A 22,872-nucleotide genomic window follows, 5' to 3' on the forward strand; every position below is an offset into this window, starting at 1 on the left:
CTATTATTATTATATTCAAATTATGAACAGATCCACTAAAAAGTGGTTGAGATATCAATATTTAAAAATGTGCTACTTTGCATGGAATACAGAGGTGAGCGCCCTGCCTACATGAGCCTCCCGCTTACCGGTTACGTTAATAAGAGACCCTATTGAAGCGGCTGCTGCCGTTGACTGGTGATTAACATATAAAAACTGCAGGAATTCCACCCTGGTATTCCCGAAGACCAAGTTAAACACTCAAAACATATACTACAAGACCTAAAGACATGACACAAAGGTTGTTTAGACTTGTTCCAGGCTAAAAAGAAACGAAGCTTTTCTCCCTTGCATGTGAGTCAAGTAAGCGTCAAATTCGTGGTCCTCATCTATAAGGAAAGATATCTCATGCCCGTTCTCATCTTTGTCCGTGCCCTCAATCTTTGTAATGAAGGTGTCTGGATATCTGGTGTTGACTAGTTGGCGTAGTTCAGCAACAGATCGCGTTGTCAGTTTTTCAATCCAGGTTTTGGAATCCCCATGCAATGAACTTTGAGAGTGAATGCGAAGATACACAGGAATTTGCATAGTAGAAGGCTCTAATAAGGGATCCACATATCCAAAGGTATGACCCGAGTCCTGGTGATCGGCTGTGGCAAACGAGGGGTCATTAGCTGCCTGCAGGAGGGAGGGGTCTATCTGCAAGTCACCTAAATCGCTAGAAGCCACTGGAGCACTTGCAAGAGCCTGTGAAGCAAGTGTACTGATTCCGTTAGTTATACTGCCACTAAAGGCGTTGCCAATATGAGGGCTTCCAAAATCAGGAGTATGTTCCTGAGGATTAGAGTGTTTACGGGCTGGGTCCCTCTTAGTTTGATCATCACGAAGTCGCTTCATAACATCACGACAAAGAACCTCTAAAGCTTTTAGTTTGGTAGAGTGTTCTGTATCCGTTGGCCCTGGAGCCAAAATTTGTTGAAGCAGCTGAGAGTTTTGAATCCACTGCTCCTTCAACTTCGTCCAGTGCTCATCACCAGCCTCTAGTTTGCTTGTGAAATGGTCCGCTTTCAGTGTATTGTAAAATGCATTCCGTATTTGGCGGCTTTCCTCTGGATTGACCCCAAGAGCGTTTTTAGCTTCCGCAATGGTCATTCGCCTCTCCAAGGTTCGCATCCTCTTCGTGACATCTGTGCAGACAACATCAAGAGCAAGGGCCTTTGCATCAAGTTGATTAGGATCCTCCCAAAATATATGTTGAAGATGTTGCGATTCTTGGATCAGTTTGTTTTTGGCTTCCTGCCATTTTTCAGGCCCGGCAACTGTTTTCTTGATGAAGCCTGCATCCTCACAAATTCTCTGGAACTGGTCCCTGATTTGGCGATACATGACATTATCCAGGTTCAAGTGCCTTTTACTCTCATCAATAGTCGTTTCAGAGGGAAAGCGCGGGGGTCCCGGGGGATCGGCTGGCAGCCCTGCCCATCCTCGAGTACGGCGCCGGCGCTTTCTGGTAGCCCAGCGTTCTGCACTTTCTGCTTTCAATCGTTCTAGTCGTTCCTTGCGTTTGGCTAGAACTTCTGGTGATAAGCCAGGCGATGGGGGACGTGGGCTTGTTGTGTCAGTAAGGAGAGGTTCGGTGTCATTGAATGAGCTTTCATTCTTGTAAACTTCTTGCTGCAATGCAAGCAAGCCTTCATCTTCTGATAGTTGTGCAGATGCTTGCATAGTTGACTGTGACTTCATCCCATTGGGAACGCGGAGTAACCATCGATTTTTAGCACGTACCCGCATGAGCTCTCTTTCTTTGATTTCGAACCCTTCTTCATTCAGTAATCGAAGCATATCTCGTTGGCTAGTATTCCGCTCCCAAAGTTGCTTGACGCGTGCAACGAGTTCTAGGTTCTTATGTGCTGGATTTTGTTTTGAAGGGAAGCCCCATCGCTTGAATTGCGTTTGAAATGCACGTTTACTAATTCCGTAGCTGGTTAATCTAACCGTGGATGCTGTGATGGATCTTAGTACTTATGTGGAAATGATGCTTTCTTACCTGGGTGCGAATTGATATACATTCTTCATATACTCCATGATTTCCTCCAAAGCCTTTTTGTCTTTAATATACATCTGATAGCAGATGTCCCGCTTTCCATCCCAATCATATACCATGATGAGAAATGCTTGTGGAGGCGCTCCCTCCAATTTGGAGGTGCGCCCGGTGTGTGAACCCGACGGCCTTGTACCTACAAGATGGAATGGCCAGAAGGAAAGCTGTGGCGTGAAGTGCGGTACGGGAGACTAAGGCGTCTTTTGTCGCTCCTGTACACCGTAGTTCTGATGGTACTACTAGTATGTATGTTGAGCTGTCTGGAATACCGTAGTCTGTTTTGCTGAGGTAAAAAGTCAAATAGTGCATCAGTGTATTGTATATCACGTGATACTTTAAAGGACCAGTAGATGCCAATGGAGGTTTGATTCAACATATGCTAACAATTTTTTTCTGCATCCTCAAAGAGCCCGCCGCGCTCGGCAATAACTAAGCCACTCTAGTATAAAAGATGATAGGACTCTCATTTGATATTCAATAAAAGATAGGTACCGGGGCGATCTATTCCCTAGTATGTAGCGTTATCTAGATAGCACAATAACCAGTATATCGTCAATTTACATTCCTTATTTTTCTTCGTAACTTGAAAAGCCTGGTTCGTAGCCACGTTAGGAAAAGCATCCATGTGTTCTTGGGTTGAGATTTCCAGGACCCTGAGTTTGAACCCGGCTGTGGTGTTGGTGAGATAGGGGTGGAGCCACAGGGTAGATTTGGTGCGTCCTGTGGCTCCTTTTCCCAAACTAGACTCGGCGTTTCCTCATCTCTCAGAGAAGCTCGCCAATGGTGCTTCTCCCTGCGTCTTATTTGCTTCTCTTCTGCTTTCATCTGTTGCTCCTCAAACTTTCGTCTTTTCGCTGCTTCTTTCTCTTCAAATGCCTGACGCGCAGCTTGTACCGTGGCTGCTCGAGAGATGGGATCCGTACTAGTTTTTGTCCTGGATCGAAACACGAAGTCCAGGGATGACCTGGAAATTGGTGAAGCTGTGTCTAACGTACTGCCATTATCCCTTGAATAACCGCAAGACGAACGACCGGCTACATTGGTCTGGGAGATCCCAGGAAGCCTTGTGAATGAGTTGTCATGCGTCTGTATTGACAACCGTGGCATTTGCCCCGAGGATGCACGTACAGGCGGATTGAACGTGTCTGAGCCTGACCAGCCTAAGAGCTCACCCTCAACTGAGTCTCTATTGCCAGAGGTATCGCTCTCGAATAACGAAGCCTGATGTGATTGACTTAATGGTGGGGTGTAAGAGCGAGTTGCTTGACGCATCAGGTGAATATTCTGCGAACCCGGCTTGTTCATACTGGAACTACTCGCAGAAGAAAATTGGGAAGTCCCGCTAGTTGATCGGTGGTGAAGGCCAGGGATGTTCTTTCGACTAGCTAAATCGGCGACCGAGTTACTCTGACGCCCTATCTCGCAAGTTGCGATGATTCCCAAACCGCCATGCTCTAAGGATGCTTGTGACAGATCCAGTGATGTGGTTGGTGAATCTTTTCGTGATGTCTTTTTTAGTAAAGGCATAATGTATGGCTTATATCTAGTAAGACCCTCTTCTTTATGTGGCAAATTATCGATGTCGTCGTAAAATGTGCTCAAAGTAGGCACATCTGCCAAGCGATGAAATTCTACTCCCCGTGGTTGCGTGAGGAGCGGAGGGTCCTGCGAAGCCTTGCCAGGGAGAATGCAAGATTGCTGCTTTATTTTCGACAGGGCTGAGTGCGCTAAAGCTTTTAATGATGAGAAAGAACCGCGAGGATGATTGAATTGAGAAATCGAGTGAGCCAGCAGCACAGGGGTAGCATTGCGAAACGATTTAGAGAGGAACCCGGAGCCAGACGTTTTCAGAGCAGGATGGACATCGCACCTGTATTTAGGCGGTGGCTCAAAGCTTCTGATGTTAATTTGGTGGGTTTTTGGTGGCAATGAATCTCGGACGATGCGTTCTTCAAAGTGTGCCATCGGACTGATATGTATGATGCTGCCCGGTTTCCCTCCTATTCTCTCCAGACTACTGGGAAAGAGACCATCAATGTTGCGCTACGGGGCGCATTGTTGCCATGGCATCGGCGCAGTAACGAAGTAGAAGAAACCGGTGAGAAAGGTCGCACACTGCCGTGTCCGTATATGAATGACCTGCCAGGAGATCACACCATGCGTGGAAACAATAAGTCTGTTCAAATATGTAGCTTGGTCGAGTATCACAGAATAACCAGTCAGCACCTAGGTGTAGAAGATAGACCACAATGGAAAATGTCTAATTGAGATTGAGGCTGCTGTCGTCATGTATACGAATAGCAATGACCGTGGTTTCTAGAAGTAGGCATTTCTGATTACTCCATTCCAAGGCAACCGAGAGTGAGAAACCCACCGGGCAGTCAAGGATAGTAGTATAAGTACTCTAGACACCAATACAAGGCTCAATATGATAACACAGAAGATGACGGTAGTGAAGTTCGAATGAATTTATGAAATTTGGGGGTTGTTGCGGACGGAAAGCCATGGGAAGTGGTTGGGTAACGGGTTGGGAGGGGAAAGGGCGGGCGCGACGGATGCGGAGAACCGTTTTGAAAGTGGCGGACAGTACTCCCGTACTCCGTACGGAACTCTGGCTCATTCATGTATTAAGCCAGAATACTATCCACATTTAAATAAGCCTTTATTATCATTTCTTCTTAATTATACCCTGTAATTATTGTCAATGGTGTGTTATCAGAGACTAGAGAATATATTGCTCTTGATTTGATCTCTGCACATATCTGTAGTTGACTTTCGCCTAAAATACCTAGTAGTACAAGAGCACTACGATAGCAGTACACTATGATAACATTCTATCACTGATCTAGGTTTTCATTTAAAGGCTTGTTTAATCAGTTAACCCTAATTGACCCTTTACCAAGTACGAGAGGCTGCGTATAGCGCAGCTGATTGCTCCTGTAGAATCTATTTATGGTTGACTTTTAACTTAGACTAGTTGAGCATAAACGTCCTTTGCTATTATTGTTGGTCAACCTACTCTGTAGATGATTCTTATAACTAAGTATTATTACTTTTCAACACCATTACTGCAATTTACTACTCCTTTCCTTCCCCCTGCCTTTTCTAACTCTCTCCAATCGTTATTATTAGTAATGATTTTTTTCTCCCAGTTACCAGTTAAAATGATATATACCTGTATATGTATATATCATATCATTTCTTGGGATTACTGCTTACCTTAATTTAAAACATATATAGTAATAGCTTAGACTAATAATTTGCTCCCAACACGTGTTTGTAAATCAGCAAAGTCTTTGTGGCAGCTACAATATCGGTTTCTATTGAGGTTTATGATATGTTAACTACACTTCATACCAACGAAAAGTATATTCTAAAATAGTCATGTTTTGATGGGTCCGAGTCGGTGCCACTCAAAACAACAATTGGTTTAGAATTTCTCTCTTTACGCCTCAACCCATCAGATCCATTATCTTCAATGATAGCACAGCCAGAACCGCCAGAATATGCCAAGGATGGAGAAGAGACCTAAAGATAGTCGGTGGCCAGTCATGTCTGCTGCCAAGATGGTCCGTCTCATCGATGTAAGATGAATTATCTCCACCCATACTATCATTTATACAGTGTGATAATCTAATTATCCTTGGCAAGTTGGCAATGACAATTGGAGACTGTATGGCGGGGCACCTGTATTTTGTGGGCTAGCTTGCTCTTTCACAGTCCAAGGCGTCTCAAGGGAGCTCGGTCCTTTTTCTACGTTACCCTACCTCTTGGTTTTCACGCCTTAGCTGGATCCCCGCGATTCGTCTTCTCTTCTCCCTAGACCGCCACTATCTTAGTTCAAGGTTAGACTGGATGTATCATGCCTGATACTGTTCACAACCTATGTCTTCTGTCGCTTCTGGCATTCTCAGGGCAAGCCCACGCTTTTGGGGCGGGTAATATTGCATCAATATCCCGCATTGAGGGCCAGAACTGGCGTCATGGAGACATCGAAGATGTGTTGTTGACCCTGTTTCTGGCTCGCGTGGCTGGCGGCCGTAAATTCAGCAAACTCGATGTGCAGCGTGTCTATTTCGGGAACTGGCTCCGCGACTACAGCCAGGCTGTTGATATCGGTACTCTGAAATATGTAAGCGCCGAAGCCATCCGCATCCTGATCTGGGTGCTCGGTTTTTTGAGTTTTGGGTAAGCCGCTGAATTCTTCTACTATGCTAGTGCCAGCAATTGACTTTGTGCTCTAGATATGGGACCAAGGAGTTTGAGGTGACTACGGAACGTCTAGGATGTTATGAGCCTACAGAGCATATAGACAATCCTCTTGGTTATGCTGAAGGGGAGGATGCTCGGGATTATGATCATCGACTCAGGGGTCCAGTTGATGAGGAGCGTGAGCTATCAGTTAACCCTATGACAGGTACGTCGGATCACTCTCCGTGTCATTATACCATACAAAACGTGACATACTCAGTCTTTTGTTGGCTACCCCGGTTAGGTTTAAAAAACTACATAGCGACAGAGGATATTGGTATTGCTACATCTGCAGGCCTTGTACGGCATGTCTTCCGTCGTTCGATTCAGCTAGGCCGCCAATATGCGAGATCGCAGAACGATGAAGACTTGCATGAAGCTTTTCGTCTTCTCGGGACTGGCTTGCACTGCCTGGAGGACTATGCAGCACATTCTAATTATACAGAGCTGAGTCTTATTGAGATGGGTGAATCAGACATCTTCCCTCATGTCGGTCGTAATACAAAAATTGAGCTCCATGGTGCGCAAAATGACGTCTATCCTGTTGTTACCGGCACTTTCGGTGGCGTGGACTTTTTTCACTCCGTATTAGGTGAGCTTTCTGACAAGGTCACACAGTCTGAAGTCCAAACCTTGGAAGGTGTCATTATTGAGTCACAGAGTGGTTCCCCTTCTGAGAGCTTCGTACAGGATCTTCTCAGCATGATACCTGCTGGATTAGTAGACGACAGTGAAGCCCAGGCAAATAAAATGGAAGAATTCAAGACACAGTCAGAGAACGTCAAGCAACATCGCCAAGATGTATCTCTGTGTGAGCCAGAAGCATGGACCTGCTACCTGGAAGGGGTGCATCAGCAAATCTACCCTGTATTGGAGTGGCATGATGAGATTATCAAGTCGATCAACACTGCCATCGAGAAAATACCTGTTCTACCAGAGTTGGTGGAGCAAATTCGAGATCATATAACGGTCTTCGTTTTCTCTGTTCTGGCACCCTACGTGCTCCCTATTATCAAGCATGTAAAGGTGGAGCTTCAAACCGGCTCCTCCGAGGTTATTCAAAGTAGCAGAAAGCAACAACACATTGTTTTTGAAGACGATGAATCCTCAAACCCCACCCATTCTATGCTTTCTAAGGATCATTTCTCAAACGTCCTGAACGAACCAGCAGGCCGGGTAGCTTCCCAAGTTATCAAGTGGACAGTGCCACAGCTGATGGAGTGTTGGGATAGTGAAGACATTGATATCACAAGGACCCTGGACAGAATAATCGTGGGTGTGTTCCATCACCCTGCCCTTCGTGAATATGGAGAAGATGGTGCAGCCGATTTACGCCAGACCATGTTCCATACAGTCGAGGAATGGTGGTATGGTAAGACCGAGGAAGAGCAAGAGTATCTGCGCGAACAGCTTACTCGCCAAGGCGTATTTGAAGGTAAAAACCATAAGGAAGGTGTGCATGACACTGGTCATGGCTGCGGTAAGCCACTTGCGTTACGCAAAGGCGGCCATGTCAACTCCATTGATCCCAACGGATCTGATTATAGTAGTCTGGAGGAAGTTGCGGCCGAGGCTACTGGTGATGGAACACTCAGGGGCCTAGTCAGCGGCCTTGTAAGTAGTGTTGGGTCTATACTATTGAAAGATCCCGAGCCACTCTTGTCAGACGGTGCGGTCATGGTGGACAGGTACGAAAGTCACGGAAAACTTGATGATCAAGAGGAGCAAGATCAGTATGGGTACCAGGAACCATATGACGAGGTATTACTTGAAGAACAGCGGTACCACCAGTGTGTGGACGCGGAGAGGCAAAGCTATGAAGACGACAAGTCTTACCAGTGAGTAGATCCTAGGTCAGATGTATTTTCCATGCATTTTACATATTCTGGTATTGATAATTGACTCCAAGGGATTCTGTGCCCTGGTACAATGGCACTGGAGAAGGCTGCGGTGGGGCTAGAGGCGCTGAGTACATGTCGGGAGAGGAGTATGGTGCAGACCACTACAGCAGCAAAAGCGATGACTACATGGAACAACAGTACGGACATTGATGGCGTTATGATACAGAGCTATGGATATCAAATCTGACACTAGTCGAGAATTATCTGCAAACTACTATTGTTTTGATCAGATTCTACCGTTGGAGGACGACCTGCTGGGCCTTATTCTTTCTCTTTCTTCTTTGCAAGTATAATGGCGACAAGCCAGAACTGTTACACGGTCGGCTCCACCCCTGCCCATCCCCAGCTGCTCTATCTTGTAATGTTAAACAACACACAAGCAATCACCATGACTTAACCTCTTCTGGCATCGGTTGTTCTACTCGGACGATTTTGTCGCAATTAAGCAAACAAAGCGGGTCAAACGCTAGTTTTAGCTGCGAAGGTTGTTATAGCGTTAGCATCCCGAACTTATCACGAAATGAGGCTGTGTTCTGGGGGGTAATGCTCAAATTTCTGCAAACCTACCCGCCGCATCGCATCCACCGTGGACTCGCCCAGTTCATGTTCGAGATAATCACGTTTAATAAGGCCAACGCCATGTTCACCTGTAACAGTGCCTTCCAATTCTACTGCTCGCTTCACCATTCGGTGAACTACAGCTTCCACAGTTTTTCTCTCATTGTCATTGAACAGAATAATGGCTATGAGAGACAAGTGAGTACAGGAGCTGTGAGCGGGGATAGAGTCTTCTTACCGTGAAAATTGCCATCCCCAACGTGACCACATATTCCTGCCAACAGCCGACTTTGGGTCATGTCTTGCTTCGTTGCTTCGATGATGTTGGGCAGTTTACTCATGGGCACTGCCACATCAGTAGTCCAAACATGGTCTTCTGGGCCTCGCCTCATAGACATTACGCTCCAGAGAGCTTGTTTTCGGGCACTCCATAGCTCTTGCATCTCATCATCGTTGCGGGCAAACTCAAAAGATTGGCCTGCATTGGAAGAAACGATCTTTCGTACTGTGCTTACCTGCTCATTGACACCGACGGGTGTTCCTGTAAACTTGAAGAACAAGGTGGGTGATTCTTTCCACCGCCGACTGGTTGTTTCGCTGTCATTTATACATTTCATTTGCACATCATCTAGAATTTCCACACCGGCAACCGGGATACCATCCTCCACCACACGTGCCGCGCATTTTGCAGCATCTTGAACTGTCGGAAAGCATGCAACAGCGACACTCTGGCTCTTGGGCTTGACTGTTAATTTCAGCGTGGCTTCTGTAACAAGCCCAAGGGTCCCTTCGCTCCCAATAAAGAGCTTGGTAAGATCATAACCAGCACTGGACTTCCGCGGACGCTGCCTTGTCTTGATTATAGTGCCATCCGCAAGAACTACAGTCAGGGAGAGGACCCATTCCCGCATAGTACCATACCTATAGGCATTCGTCCCTGAGCAGCCAGTGCCTACCATGCCACCTATCATGGCACCCGGGCCAGGATCAGGTGGAAAAAATAGACCATCTTGCGAAATGCGCTCATTTAAATCTTCCCAACCAAGAGCAGGCTGCACCACTACGTCAAGGTCTTCTTTGTGAACAGCCAAAACGCGGTCCATACGGCGGAAATCGATACACACGCCACCGCGGGTGGATGCAAAATGTCCCTCTAGACTAGTGCCACCTGAGTACGGTGTCACTGGGATAACTCGCCGATGGCAAACCCTCATTATATGAGAAACCTCTTCCGTCGTTGATGGGTAGAGGATAAGGAAAGGCTTTTCGGTTTCCTTCCGAGAATAGGAAGACCAGTCCGACCCTGAATGTATTTCCAAATCCCCATTCTCTGTAGAAACGTTATCTTTCCCTAATATATCAACGAAGTCCGCCCATGCGGCCTGGAGGTTCGATTGAGAAATATTGTGACGCGGCGGCTCTAGTTCAAGAATGTTCGTTGTTGATGACGTCGGGAGACTCGGCGGCTTTAAAGTCCCTAGGAAATAGGCTCCAGTAGAGAAAAACACCAAAGCTAATATAGTGGGATTAGCGGAACGTTGGATAGGGGTTTGTTATAAATTTTCAACAGGGTTTCAGCGGGGACATACCGAATGTGAGAGCTGTATAACGACCTCCCTGCGACTGAGTCTGATATTGTGCGTAACGTTCGTGCTCGGCGCGCTCGCGCTTCAGCCGTTGCTGTGTACTTTCATATAGCTGGTTCTTGAAGGACTGTGGTCGTCCGTCCTCATAATTTCGGGCAGAGGCCCGGTAATGCCTCTGCTGTTGCGCAGCAGTTAGGCGGTAGTTAATTCTCGGCTGCAAAGCGCGGAACGTTCCCCTCAAGGGAAGGGCGTTGGATCGGATCATGTCTATTAGATAGTTGAGCACTGCAACAGCAGTCTATCTAAGACTAAATTCCACTGAAGCAATTTCAGGTTTCTGTCAAATCATAACCCGACGAATGCATGGATAACTTGAGCTTCCGGTGCAGTGTTTAGATTTGGTGACTTATTATGGAAAGGTGGTCTTGGCATTATCGTCACTTCCGCTACGCAGTGTTTTATTAATTAGTGTGAAGAGCAAGTCATCAGGTAGGGTACGTAAGTACTCCGTACAGCTATCGAGTAGATACCTAGTAGAGGGTGACATTCATTATGCAATATGTCCATCAATTCTGTGACGAAACGGATCTCTACTTTAACAGCCTCGTAATTCCTTGGTTACATGGACAGTAAACGTGTTGTCAATGCGGAGCAGAACCGGAGAAAGAGATGACGGCTGCCTACATATGGTAAAATAACATCTAGGTATGTACAGGTACACTTGTCAGTATTAGTCTAGACTCTACGGTACGTAGGTGTGATGTATACGGAGTACTCCGTATGGGTGGCAGTTTTACGTATCGGTTCCTCGGCGGTGGATGCTTAAGCTGGCTGCTCTAATTTCCCGCTTGACGGAACCATCGAACCCGGTTAAAATGAAATGAACCAGCGGTTAAATTCCATCAGCTTTAAGAGGCAGAAGCTGGGGAATGTCGACCAATGACATAAGGATCGCCCCACTAGTGCAGCTGGTTAGTGGTGGACAACCACCATGAGCACTATCCTAGGAGAAGATAGAAAAGAGTACTTTGATCCAGACAAGGTTGTTGGCTGTCTTCTTCTTCCTTACTGAAATAAACGGTCACCCACATGACCATCCCAACCCACTCTGCAAGCCCATCTGTCCACTCAGTCATACTACCTCACTATCCCTAACATAACACTAGACCTGCCCCCCCTTCCCGCTTCATCTTTTAAACACTTTTCTTTTCTCATTTCCCCTCTCTCCCAAGTATCGAATATCTATAACAGATCATTCCCTATCACTTAGTCAAATAGCAAGTGCTAAACATGGGCGTGCAACCTAGGACTGCTCAGGTGCGTAGCAAAGCCATAACCTTTCAGTATTGATTCATATTAACAGGAAAGCTGAATACTGCCTTTCTTTCCAGAACTTGTCCTTTGTCCTCGAAGGGATTCATAAGGTCAAATTTGAAGACCGACCAATCCCAGAGTTGAGAGATGCTCACGATGTTCTCGTGAATGTCAGGTTTACCGGTATTTGTGGTAGTGACGTATGTTATGACTTTGCCCAATGGGGAATCCATGAAGTTGAATTACTGACTTGGAATTGAAAATGCCAGGTTCACTATTGGGAGCATGGCTCAATTGGTCAATTTGTTGTCAAAGACCCTATGGTACTAGGACACGAATCTTCTGGCGTAATCAGCAAGGTTGGTTCGGCTGTTACAACATTAAAGGTGGGGGATCACGTTGCCATGGAGCCCGGTATACCGTGTCGCCGGTGTGAGCCCTGTAAGTCAGGGAAGTATAACCTGTGCGAAAAAATGGCCTTCGCCGCAACGCCACCTTACGACGGTACGCTAGCCAAGTACTATGTTTTGCCCGAAGACTTCTGCTACAAGCTTCCTGAAAACATCGACCTTCAGGAAGCTGCAGTGATGGAGCCTCTCAGTGTCGCTGTGCATATTGTAAAGCAAGCAAATGTTGCGCCAGGACAATCTGTGGTAGTCTTCGGTGCCGGGCCGGTGGGACTATTGTGTTGCGCGGTGGCTAGGGCTTTTGGCTCCCCGAAGGTCATCGCCGTGGACATCCAAAAAGGAAGGCTGGAATTTGCGAAGAAATATGCCGCAACAGCAATCTTCGAACCCAGCAAGGTTCCTGCGTTGGAAAATGCAAACCGAATTGTCAATGAAAACGATCTCGGCCGTGGAGCGGATATAGTTATTGATGCATCAGGTGCTGAGCCTTCAGTTCATACAGGCATTCATGTCCTTCGTCCCGGTGGCACTTACGTGCAAGGCGGTATGGGAAGGAATGAAATCACCTTTCCCATCATGGCAGCTTGCACCAAGGAGTTAAATGTCAGGGGCAGTTTCCGTTACGGTAGTGGTGATTATAAGCTTGCGGTTAACCTAGTAGCCTCAGGCAAGGTTAGCGTAAAGGAACTAATCACTGGAGTTGTCAGTTTTGAAAACGCGGAACAAGCGTTTCAAGAAGTCAAAGCTGGGAAGGGTATCAAGACACTTATTGCTGGTGTTGAAGTATAAGCCCTGTCTGGAAGTGATTAACTGTGACATACTAAATTTGATTTGTTATTATTTTCTTCATGAGTTTGGCTTTGGGGTGAAGGGATGTTACTTGATGTAACTCCAAAAGAATATGCATACTAACAGAGAGTTTGTTTCCGCGGTTGCTTGTATAAATCTTTATCGTTCGATTGTGTACAGTGTTCAAGGGAAGAATTAGTAGATGACTAAGAAGCTGGCGATTTCATTGGAAAATCTGGCAATTCTGCAGATAAACTAGTGTAGAATATAATGATTTAATACCAACAAAAAAATAAAATCATCAGGGGTATCATGCTATACAACTATCGAAAGGAACATTCCTATTACACGGAGTGCCATGTCAATAGAGCGGGATATAGCACCCAGCGGACATACCTGGGTAAGGAGAAAAAGGTGAAAAAGAAGAAAAGGATGAAAAAGAACAAGACGGCATTAATGGGAAGTAAATGTGTAATCAAATAGAGATACGAGCGTACCTTACCTGTTATAGGGTATGTGTAAGTCGAAACAACTACACCAAACTCGCAAAAGAGAGAATGAGATGTAAGTGGGGAAAGCAAGGGTATTAGCTGCAGCTGGAAGATACCGATAAAGGAGCAGGGTCAAAAGATCAGCAGCACCCTTCACCGTTCTTATTATATGATCCACTCAACCGGAAGACATCCTCCCACTCTCTCATGCCGCTTTTCCACCTACTTACACTCGTAGGATTCCGATTGTGCAATTGGACTGCATTGTCTAGAGTCATCCGACTCCGTATACTGGAACCATCGCTTGTCCCATGGCCATAAAGACCGCCGTCGCCATATTGTATACCGCTCTGGGGATCGTCAGGATCGATTTCACCAAGTTCAATTTTAGTCAAGATAATTCTGGCCAGCCGGTTGAATAGTTCCTCCACACCTTCTCCAGTGAGGGCCGAAACTTCAACGGCAACGGGGATGTTTGACTTCGCAGCCCACCGGGAGGATTCTTCAAAGTATACTTCACGGCCATGGGGAGCACATGTAGCGGTCATGCGTGTCCCAGTCGCTAGATGACTTGTAGAGCGGACAGAACCACCACCCGAGCCGAATGCAATGGCAGACTGTTTGCTGGAAGTACTGGACGGTGTTGGGGGAGGCCGAGTGGCGTCTTCGGTGGTGTCACCATGGAGCGAGATGTCGGATGTGAGATCCATCTTATTCCCGGCCAGTAACACAGTTAGGTTGGGAGATGCAAGAGCACGCGCATCCATGAGGAAAGTAGGAAGGGACGCAAATGAGGTATGAGATGATACATCGTAGATAAGAATAGCCCCCGCCGCTCCCCGGTAATAAGATCTAGAGACGGAACGGAACCTTTCAGTACCTGCAGTATCCCAGAGTTGTAGCTTTATCCTTGTCCGTCGAGGGCCGATTCCTAACTTAACGATTCTCGAGGAGAATTCGACGCCGATCGTTTGAGACGATAGCACTCTCCCTATAGGTGCATGGTGCATTAGCGAGCCGGCTATCCAGCTCGGGGGAGATGAAAGAATGAGACAGGTTTAATCAGAAGTCACAGCCGTACATTCTTTCTTCACAAATCGGTGGAGCACACAAGACCTGCATTTCCGGGTGTCAGTGGAACGCTAGGGAAGCAATCCGCTTCCCAGGGAACTTACTTTCCAGCACCACTTGGACCGAGCAAAATGACCTTTGCTAGGTAGTCATACATACTCTCTAGTTCCTAGTGGGCATCAGACAAAAGCCACAGACAATGCGGAGGGACTGGCGCGCGCCAGAAGATAGAATGGAGGAACATGCAGTGCGGTTAAGTTGGGGACATACCTGATTTCCCTCTGGAAGAGAGGAGGTCGTAGAAGTATTTGAGAAGCCTCTTTTGCGTACCATGCTACTGAAATTAGCCATAGGAAGAGCTATTCTTGAGAGTGAAACGGTAGATAAGGAGTTTCTGTAGACTCCTGGCACTTTGTAATTGCGATGCCTGTTTAGTTTAGGGGATGCCGTATTTAGCCACACGTCCCTCTAAGTACCTAGGGGGGTCTCCACCGCCGGATTGCGACGACCTACTTAATCCACCGACTTCACTTCACGCCTTAATAATTATGTCTGTAAATATATAAGGGTTACACCGATTCTACATATATACAAGCATAAGTGCCCTACCAATAAATTACCTCTTCGGTGGTGATTCTCAGCGGCCCCTCCCATGCTTCAATATGATCAATCAAGTTATTACACCCAAGAGTAAGTAAAATATTTTCTAGGAGCCTAATTCACTCACCCTTTCTTAATAAACTGTTAGTTTTCGGGAAATTGGGTAAGGAGAAGGCTAACGTGAAAATAAGGGAAGAAAGGGGGAAAGGGATAGAAAAAAGGAAGCTGAAAAATAAAAAAAAAATAAAACTTAAAGACAAATAGTAAAGAAGCGAATCTGATTGATCCATCAATAAAAATGTTTAGTTCTCGAGCCTCGTAACATCTCACACAACAACCCAAGGCAGATGATCCAATAAATATATTCGTAGTCTAGCTCGCATGTCCTGTAAGAGCGATATGCTATTTCACGAGTTACGGGAGGGACATTAGTTTAATGATGTCTCTCGCGCAAATCAACAACTGTGGTCCATCCTTGACAACACACTCTGCTCATGTAATGTTCACACCAGCAGCATGACACGACAGAGCTAGAAAATTGCGCTGCGTTCTTTGATATAGAGGTGTTCCTGGGGCTAGTAAATTTTGGAATCGATAATTGTATGGATGAACCTGACACAGCGCCTACTTGCGCCTTAGATGAAGCTTGATCGTTCAAGTCTGATATTCCTACCAAAGATGCAGGGCTGTGGCTTGTAGGAACAGAAGGAATGGCAGGGGAGTCCAGTTTTGCATACATCTCGGACGGCATGTCGTGCCAGAACTCGCAATGGCAACAAATAACGAAAAGCTTCGCGACCCGCTGGCCTCGCCGAAGTTGTTTTGGATTTCCTCCAAATTGTTCTGTCCAGAGAGCTGGTGTGTTAGGGTGCACAGCTGGGGGAGAATAATGAAGCCTGGAGGATGAGCCTTTATTAGCAAAGGTGCTTAGACTGGCAGGAACAGAAGCAGTGTTTAATTGCTTGACCGGAACAGATTCCTCGCTTTGCAACTCTGAAGCAGTCGATGCAGCTTCATCTGCGGTGTTGTACTCCTCTGATTCTGGATCCTGGGACAAGCTAGCCGACAATGAAACGGTCGAACGTCCTACTTTGTGACCCAAGGCACTTGTTGAACCACCTATAGGTGATGAGGGCTCCCCTCGACCACAAAAGTCGGTATTAAACGTGTGTATGGAGGTATTTTCCCCTTCTAGGCGCGTTTGTGCTGCTGTAAGACCCCCATCTTGGCTCCCAGATTTCACAGTGCGGCTCTGTGAGTGTATTTCAAGTGCATTGCTTGGCGAACCATAATCATGTGGTTTTACAGACACAAGTGCCCGCTGCAATCCCTGGTTTAAAGCGAGATGCCCTTTTGGTTTAGTATTGGAGATTGCTGTACTCGAATATGGCTTAAGGCTATGATCTGATAACCCCGAACTATTTGGTAAACTGGTCCGCGGATTCTCCTTAGCTACGTGCGTGAGATCAAGAGGGCTGATTGGGAAGTGTCTGTCTTCTCTGCCATCTCCATTCGACAATCGTAATGAAGTCATTGGGCGTGGTGGATTTGTATTACAAGAGGCAGTTCTTTTGGAGAATGCAGAAGGCTCCGTGTGACACATGCCATCGGGACTTGCGGATGCTCGTTCATTTGGAACGGCGTCGAGAGACTGAAAAGTGGTGTTACTCGTTGTTGGAAAGCCTGCAAGCGGAGACGATATGAAACGTTTGTGACGTCCCTGAGGTTTGCCTCGTGGTGTTCTAATCGGTACGTTCACCGACGGGCCTAACTGGAAGGCAATGAGAGGTTTTCGAATACCGAGATGGTTAGTATTCAGGGGGGTGACGGATGCTGATGTTTTCCTTGAGGGACCAGTGGCGCTTAGTTCACGACGGCTCTCTTTTTGTGCTATGGTACTTTGAGAGGGCGTGGACTGTGAGAGACGCCCATGTGATTGTGTTTTGCCAGAGACTCTTTTCCTTAGGTTCAAAGCTGCTGCAAATGATGAACGATCTAATTCTGAAGAATCCGAAACTTGTCGTACGTCTGATATGGACATTGTTATGGGGGCAACTTGTTGCATTGGCTCTTGCCTAAGCCTTTTGAGCCCCTGCGCATGAGAGGTACCTGCCTCACTGTTATCGAAATGTCTATTGCTCTCGGTTCCTTGATCAACTGTCATGGCTACTTCTGAGTGCGATAGCTTCTGTGATCGTAGGGACGATGTATGATTTTCAAGTAGCGGGTTGTTTTGGACAGCTAGCTCCTTGGAAATTGCCGTGCTGAGGCGTTCAGGCAAGGTCGTGGATAGTGTACGTGTGGCACATTCGGGTCCAAACAACTGCGGTCTTGAGGTGCCTCTATCGTCCTCATTTAACGAGCTTGATCGCGATCTCGATGAGCGTCTCGAAGTTGAAAAAATCGAAGAAATCCGTCTGGAGCCCCTAGATTCATCTGCACTTACACTTGACGCTCTACTTGAGCTGCCAAATGGTTGCTTCTTAGTGAGACGGCGTGGTTCCCGTCTCATTGAACTGAGATCCTTAGTTGATTCCGCTTGCTCAAGCTTCATGAGTTTTTTCTCGAGCTCTACCCTCTCTGCCTCTAGTCGCAGTGTAGCCCGCCTCTCATTTCGCACGGCGGAATTTCTGGACCATGTGGGTGAAATGCAATTATCAAAATTTGCCGGCGGTTCTTCAGGAGTATAAGATGCTTGTGGTTCTCGGCAAGAAGTCTCACGAGTTAACGATTTTTTTACATGAAGGTAACTCTGTGGTTTTTGCACACTTTTTTGTGTGAATTGTTGCTGCTGGGGCGAAGCTGTGAGACCCGCGCCAGGTGACTGTGAGCTACTGCTATGCCTCTGTTCCCAAGAATCAACAGGAGCGTCTTTTAGAGTGTAGGGTAGTACAGTAGAATGTAAGAAAACGGATTATTAAATTGACTTACTTTTCCAAGGTCATCAATGTGCAGTATGCGCTGCAGATGTTGTGTAAGCGATGGCCTACGTGGTCTTGTGCTCTGGCCCATCTTTGGATAATATCACAGTGGGTTGGTTTATGCTATTATACTTGAATGTATTAGCAAGACCGTGCAGACAGATTATCTTTCGCCCTGGAACTGACAACTGTGAACATAGGAACTTGTGATATGGGTGGTAAGAGTCGATGGCGAGTAGAAATCAAAAGCTACTTCCTAGAGATTCATTCAAATTGCTCTAAGGTTTGAATGAGAAATAGTACAGGTCACATACAGCTATCAACTTGAAATTCAAAATCAATATGGAGGGTGGGGTCAAGTAGAAAAGCCCAGCCCTCGATTGAAACATAGTAGTATTGTGGCTGCCACTGTCACATTGGGCTCAAAGCTGCCAGAACACTGTCTCACTTGATTTTTATTTTTATTTTATTTTCTTATTTTTAATTTTTTATTAGATTATTATTATTATTCTTCTTCCTCTTTGTTTGGTTTGGTTTGAGGGGAGCGGCGAAACAAGATGATTACCTAACTAGGAGTTCGTATCTAACTTACTACTAGTCAACTAGTTAATAGTAATTACTAGGTAACTATGCCTACTAATTCGCCTGTGGTGTACCCATTTGATTGACTTCTGAATTGTCTCACATTCTACTCGGCACCTTCAGGTACAACTGGGATGTTTATCCATGCCATAGGTAACTACTCCGGAGTAGATGCTCCCATCCTTTACAAGCTTTCACTGATAATTTAAACCAAGCCAGTGTAGGGTTTTAGGGTTTCAGGGTTCTTATCACAATAATAGGCCATAGCAACGTTATCGATGGACACTTCTCCCCTTGCTTGACAATCCGACTCTTATATTCTAACCGGATACCCTAGTAAATTTAAATCCCTGCTGTCATTACAGCGGCCCCCTTACAACAATCTACAACCTTTTCTTTCCATTTGCATGGACAAGACAGGACGCATAATTTCAGGAACTTATATTCGACAAAGGATGCCCTAGTTCCTGGACCTTGCTGCCAAAAGCTTGACCCATGCTTATATGGTATATACCAAGGTTCTGATCAGGCCAATGTGTAATAAATAGCGACTTCACCTAAAACATCATTCCTTGGCATCTACCTAACCTTGTAGGTTCAAAGGTTGCCACTAAAGACCTCAGTTCTCACTCCTCAAACCCGCGATTGAGTTACAACCTACTGTAACTCTGTGTCACATCCACACTTGAGGAACAAATTCAACGAACTGCACTCTGAACAAAAAAGCGATTGCACTGTTATACTCACTCCAACTTCTTATTGTTTCTTGCACAAGTTCTATCTTATCAACACAGAATGGCGAATGAAATTAAGAATGAGTCGAAAGCGCCACCAGCTTATGGCCAAGAAGCTGCCGCCTGTTACGGCTCAAAATCTCCGTACTATAACTGGCAGGAAGCTGTACCTGATACCGCTACTTTTCCACCGCCGCCAGCATTAGGCTTCTTATCGTCGAGAAACGGGAACGCCTCTAGAGATGATGCAGAACGTGCACATGAATTTTGTGACAAGTTTCCTCTACACCTGCCTATTAAGCCATCAGCTACTGAGTATACGTCTGTACAAGAGCATGACCTCCGTCCTGTGCTACCAAAAGAATTTCATGGTACCTTTGCCTTTGTTTCTCAGGGCTGCTGGAAGGGATCTACCAGGACTAAAAATGGTGATATTTTGATATCAACAAATCTTCCACTCTATTTTCCCACTTTGGACTCACCTTTTGTCACTGAGAAGAGTAAAACTATATACTTCGAAGTCAAACTACTCGGGCTCCGCGAAGGGCCGGGACCGGAGCCAGTATCTACTGATTCCAGTGGGCTTTCTATTGGGTTTATAGCACATCCGTATCCGTATTGGCGGTCTCCCGGCTGGGAGAGAGGAAGCATTGGCGTGTTCTCTGACGATGGATGTCGTTTTGTCAATGATTCATGGGGCGGTAGAGAGTTCACAAGTGCATTCGCTATGGGTGAGACTGTGGGCTTGGGAATGACTTTTCGTCACCCTGACAACTCAAACACAAATTTGAAAAGTAAAATCAAGAAGTGTAGAGTTGACATCTTCTTTACGCGGAATGGTTACCTGGAAGGAGGCTGGAACCTTCACGAAGAAGTTGATGAAGATGCTGGAAGCATCGAGGGATTGGAGGGAGACTTCGATCTTTACGGTGCGATTGGATTGTTTGGGGGTGTAGACTTCGAGGTATGCTTTAACCAGGCAGGTTGGTTATGGAAGATATAGTTATGCTAAAGCTGTTATCACCTATATCGTCCTGCAAGAGAAGTATAGCAACGAATTACCGAATTTAGCTTAATACAAATGACAGTCCTGTTTGGTTGACGTACTAAGTTAATTAAATGTCCTCATCATGAAGACATATTCTCAGCGTTTGTCAGTGGTGCGGTGTCAAAGGGCACAAAGGAGGAGATACATAAAACAATTTATGTACAGCACTAACATATGTACACAAAATCTCTTTTGTGTCTGGCAAAGCCTGCTTGGTCATTGCGCCTTGCTAGACAGGATGATAGAGGATCACAGGAGGAAAGAAAAGAAAAGGAAAGGAAACGCCACAGCTTCTATCATGTTTAACATTCCCATGTTGAGCAGTGAGACCTTCTAGAATTAGTAGCTCCTGCAAGACTTACCGGGATATTCCTTGCTGATATACATACTACATTAGTGTGTCGGGGGGAAGTACAGGTTGCATTTCCGCCATTATCCCATATGCGTATGCTACCAATATTTGGCCGTTACCACAGGATCTAATGTCGCCCACCTCCCGTTATGTTTGCCTAGCATGACCCTTTGATGTCATAGCGTTAGCCCCCATGCTCGGTGTACTTACGGCGTATGCAACAATCAATAGCCGCTCGTAAGATTATGTCCCAAGAGTGTGAGACAGTCAATAGGGCCTACCACCTCTATATAAGTATCCAGGTATTTTATTGGGTCTTAGCCGGGTCGGTCTATAGGGGAAAAGAAATGTGTACGGTTTTGGATGCCTTTCACATCTCTAAAGTTGTATCTATAACCTGGCGAAGACCCTAGCAGAAGGCCCCAGTAACAAATTGCATATTTATGGAAGTTATATCTTCATATAACGGAGAAAGCTCTCTGCGCAGGGCCTTTTTGACTGACCGTTGACTACATAGGTATGTCTTGATATCCCAGAGGATTGTCGATAGGAACCCTTCTTCCTATATATACCTACCAGCGGACAGGCAGCATTTAATAACATTGCACTTTGATTGGCTTCGTCTAATAACGGTAGTCTGCTATGTACATTTTTTAGAGCAGTAAATGAAAAGGGAAAAGTAACAAAATGATCTCAATTGTGATCAAGTGTTGTATGCCATTACCACCTACGATAGTATATGCCTTGTATGTAGGTATGAGTTTATTATGGGAAGGCGAAGACATTGCTGCATTTATTCTAAGCATGTGCATCAATGGCCAAATGTAACGATGGGTTATTAAAAATACAATTCTACTGTTGTGTTGTTGTTCATGTGTCCCCGCTCGAGTTGGTCCGAAGTCGAGACCCCATCTGCAATCCATAACAGTCCTTGGTTGGAGTGTTTAGTGGCCAGCAACACGGGCATCCAGTGAGATGCGACAACACAAGTTACGACTATTCCCCCTTTTTCCAGATAGCAACACTGTCATATTTAGTATACGGTGGACTCGGGCAGACCCCGGTGTCAGGTTTCCTAGTAGAGTCGCGAGCAGCTGCTGACCAGAGCCCGACACCGTGTCACGCAAGAAAAGTACTTCACAACAACAAAGGCGGAAGAAAGGAAATGGAACAGTGGAAACTTAGGTTGGTGGTGAATGATTAACTTGATTAGTTGCAGGTAAGATGCAGTAGTCGATGGGACTAAATAATCGTCGATAGCTCGGCCGAACTTTCATTTTCATGGCTTTGCCAAGTTGATGTCCCGTAAGATTGCAGTGTCCTGGAATCCCACCTATTACCATTACCATCATTCCAATTCCGCCCCCACACCCAATCCACCACTGTGTTTGAATACGGAGTACTATCAGCCTACCTAATTACTCCATGTTGAATAGAGAGTATTATCTGTCCATCAGCGGATATCCGGAGGTCGTCCTACTCGGAGCGGTATTGTCTTGTAGGAACTAGGAACTCGAACGTAGTATCCACATTATGGAGTGACTGCTAGTGGCCAAAATTGCAGGAGAATATCGAAGTAGGATCCCTATCTCCATTGGCTTTCGGATAAACTTCTGGGTTTTTTTACATCTCGTTCTATCCTTTCTTCTGTCTTATAAGCGATCGCGCCTGGCAGCTTTTGACTAGGTTAGAATTTTCACGTTACCTTGACACCCTACGGAGTACAGTACCGTGCATTACATAAACGGATACCGAATATTTCCCATCGCCCTTTCCAGTCAAACACGTAGCGGTTGCGCAAAGGCAGGGGTTGCCTACCAACCATGTTAAGCGAACCCCAAGGCGCTCACAGTGGCGGAGATTTTGCCCCCATACTCTTAGTTGGTACAGCTGACACCCGCCCCTAAGCACTAGTTGGGACTAGTGCAATTTGCAAGGCGCACCAGTGGATAACAGTCTGTACTTTCAGTGTAGCACTCCGTACTCCGTAGGCTGCGCTTTGTGCACTGTCCGTCTCCACACAAGGAGTGCAGTACTACTAGTACTAGCCTCCTAGGTAATAGGCGCTCGGCTCCCGTATCGCCCATTTATTGCATGGCAGTGCGTAATTATTGCTACTCGACTACCCGGAGTATGCACGGAGTACCTCTTTAGAAACCCCCAAGAATTTGCATACCCCGGTAAGCA

At 46.0% G+C, this 22,872-nt stretch overlaps 6 protein-coding genes across 6 annotated transcripts; 3 read left to right on the forward strand and 3 right to left on the reverse strand.

Moving 5' to 3' along the window:
- Positions 1–285: 285 nt before the first annotated feature.
- On the reverse strand, positions 286–2,142 carry ABOM_008086 (Clr5 domain-containing protein; the record flags this gene model as incomplete). Its single annotated transcript, XM_022535215.1, has 2 exons — positions 286–1,948; positions 2,027–2,142. The coding sequence occupies 2 exons, from the start codon at positions 2,140–2,142 to the stop codon at positions 286–288; spliced, it is 1,779 nt and encodes a 592-aa protein (XP_022386943.1).
- Positions 2,143–5,942: 3,800 nt separating this feature from the next.
- ABOM_008087 (Het-C domain-containing protein) lies at positions 5,943–8,382 on the forward strand (the record flags this gene model as incomplete). Its single annotated transcript, XM_022535216.1, has 4 exons — positions 5,943–6,268; positions 6,325–6,497; positions 6,600–8,169; positions 8,241–8,382. The coding sequence occupies 4 exons, from the start codon at positions 5,943–5,945 to the stop codon at positions 8,380–8,382; spliced, it is 2,211 nt and encodes a 736-aa protein (XP_022386922.1).
- A 233-nt stretch (positions 8,383–8,615) lies between these two features.
- ABOM_008088 (FAD-binding oxidoreductase) lies at positions 8,616–10,641 on the reverse strand (the record flags this gene model as incomplete). The annotated part of the gene is made up of 4 exons (XM_022535217.1): positions 8,616–8,708; positions 8,800–8,975; positions 9,029–10,303; positions 10,380–10,641. The coding sequence occupies 4 exons, from the start codon at positions 10,639–10,641 to the stop codon at positions 8,616–8,618; spliced, it is 1,806 nt and encodes a 601-aa protein (XP_022386921.1).
- A 1,025-nt stretch (positions 10,642–11,666) lies between these two features.
- ABOM_008089 (NAD(P)-dependent alcohol dehydrogenase) lies at positions 11,667–12,886 on the forward strand (the record flags this gene model as incomplete). The annotated part of the gene is made up of 3 exons (XM_022535218.1): positions 11,667–11,693; positions 11,768–11,890; positions 11,960–12,886. The coding sequence occupies 3 exons, from the start codon at positions 11,667–11,669 to the stop codon at positions 12,884–12,886; spliced, it is 1,077 nt and encodes a 358-aa protein (XP_022386920.1).
- A 631-nt stretch (positions 12,887–13,517) lies between these two features.
- On the reverse strand, positions 13,518–18,060 carry ABOM_008090 (uncharacterized protein; the record flags this gene model as incomplete). The annotated part of the gene is made up of 5 exons (XM_022535219.1): positions 13,518–14,368; positions 14,459–14,493; positions 14,553–14,617; positions 15,677–17,893; positions 17,980–18,060. The coding sequence occupies 5 exons, from the start codon at positions 18,058–18,060 to the stop codon at positions 13,518–13,520; spliced, it is 3,249 nt and encodes a 1,082-aa protein (XP_022386950.1).
- A 1,286-nt stretch (positions 18,061–19,346) lies between these two features.
- ABOM_008091 (SSH4 family protein) lies at positions 19,347–20,288 on the forward strand (the record flags this gene model as incomplete). The annotated part of the gene is made up of 1 exon (XM_022535220.1): positions 19,347–20,288. One exon carries the CDS (start codon positions 19,347–19,349, stop codon positions 20,286–20,288), a length of 942 nt encoding a protein of 313 aa, XP_022386951.1.
- Positions 20,289–22,872: the final 2,584 nt, after the last annotated feature.

Source organism: Aspergillus bombycis (assembly GCF_001792695.1).
Source record: "Aspergillus bombycis strain NRRL26010 chromosome Unknown contig00074, whole genome shotgun sequence".
NCBI classification, from domain to species: Eukaryota; Fungi; Ascomycota; class Eurotiomycetes; order Eurotiales; family Aspergillaceae; genus Aspergillus; species Aspergillus bombycis.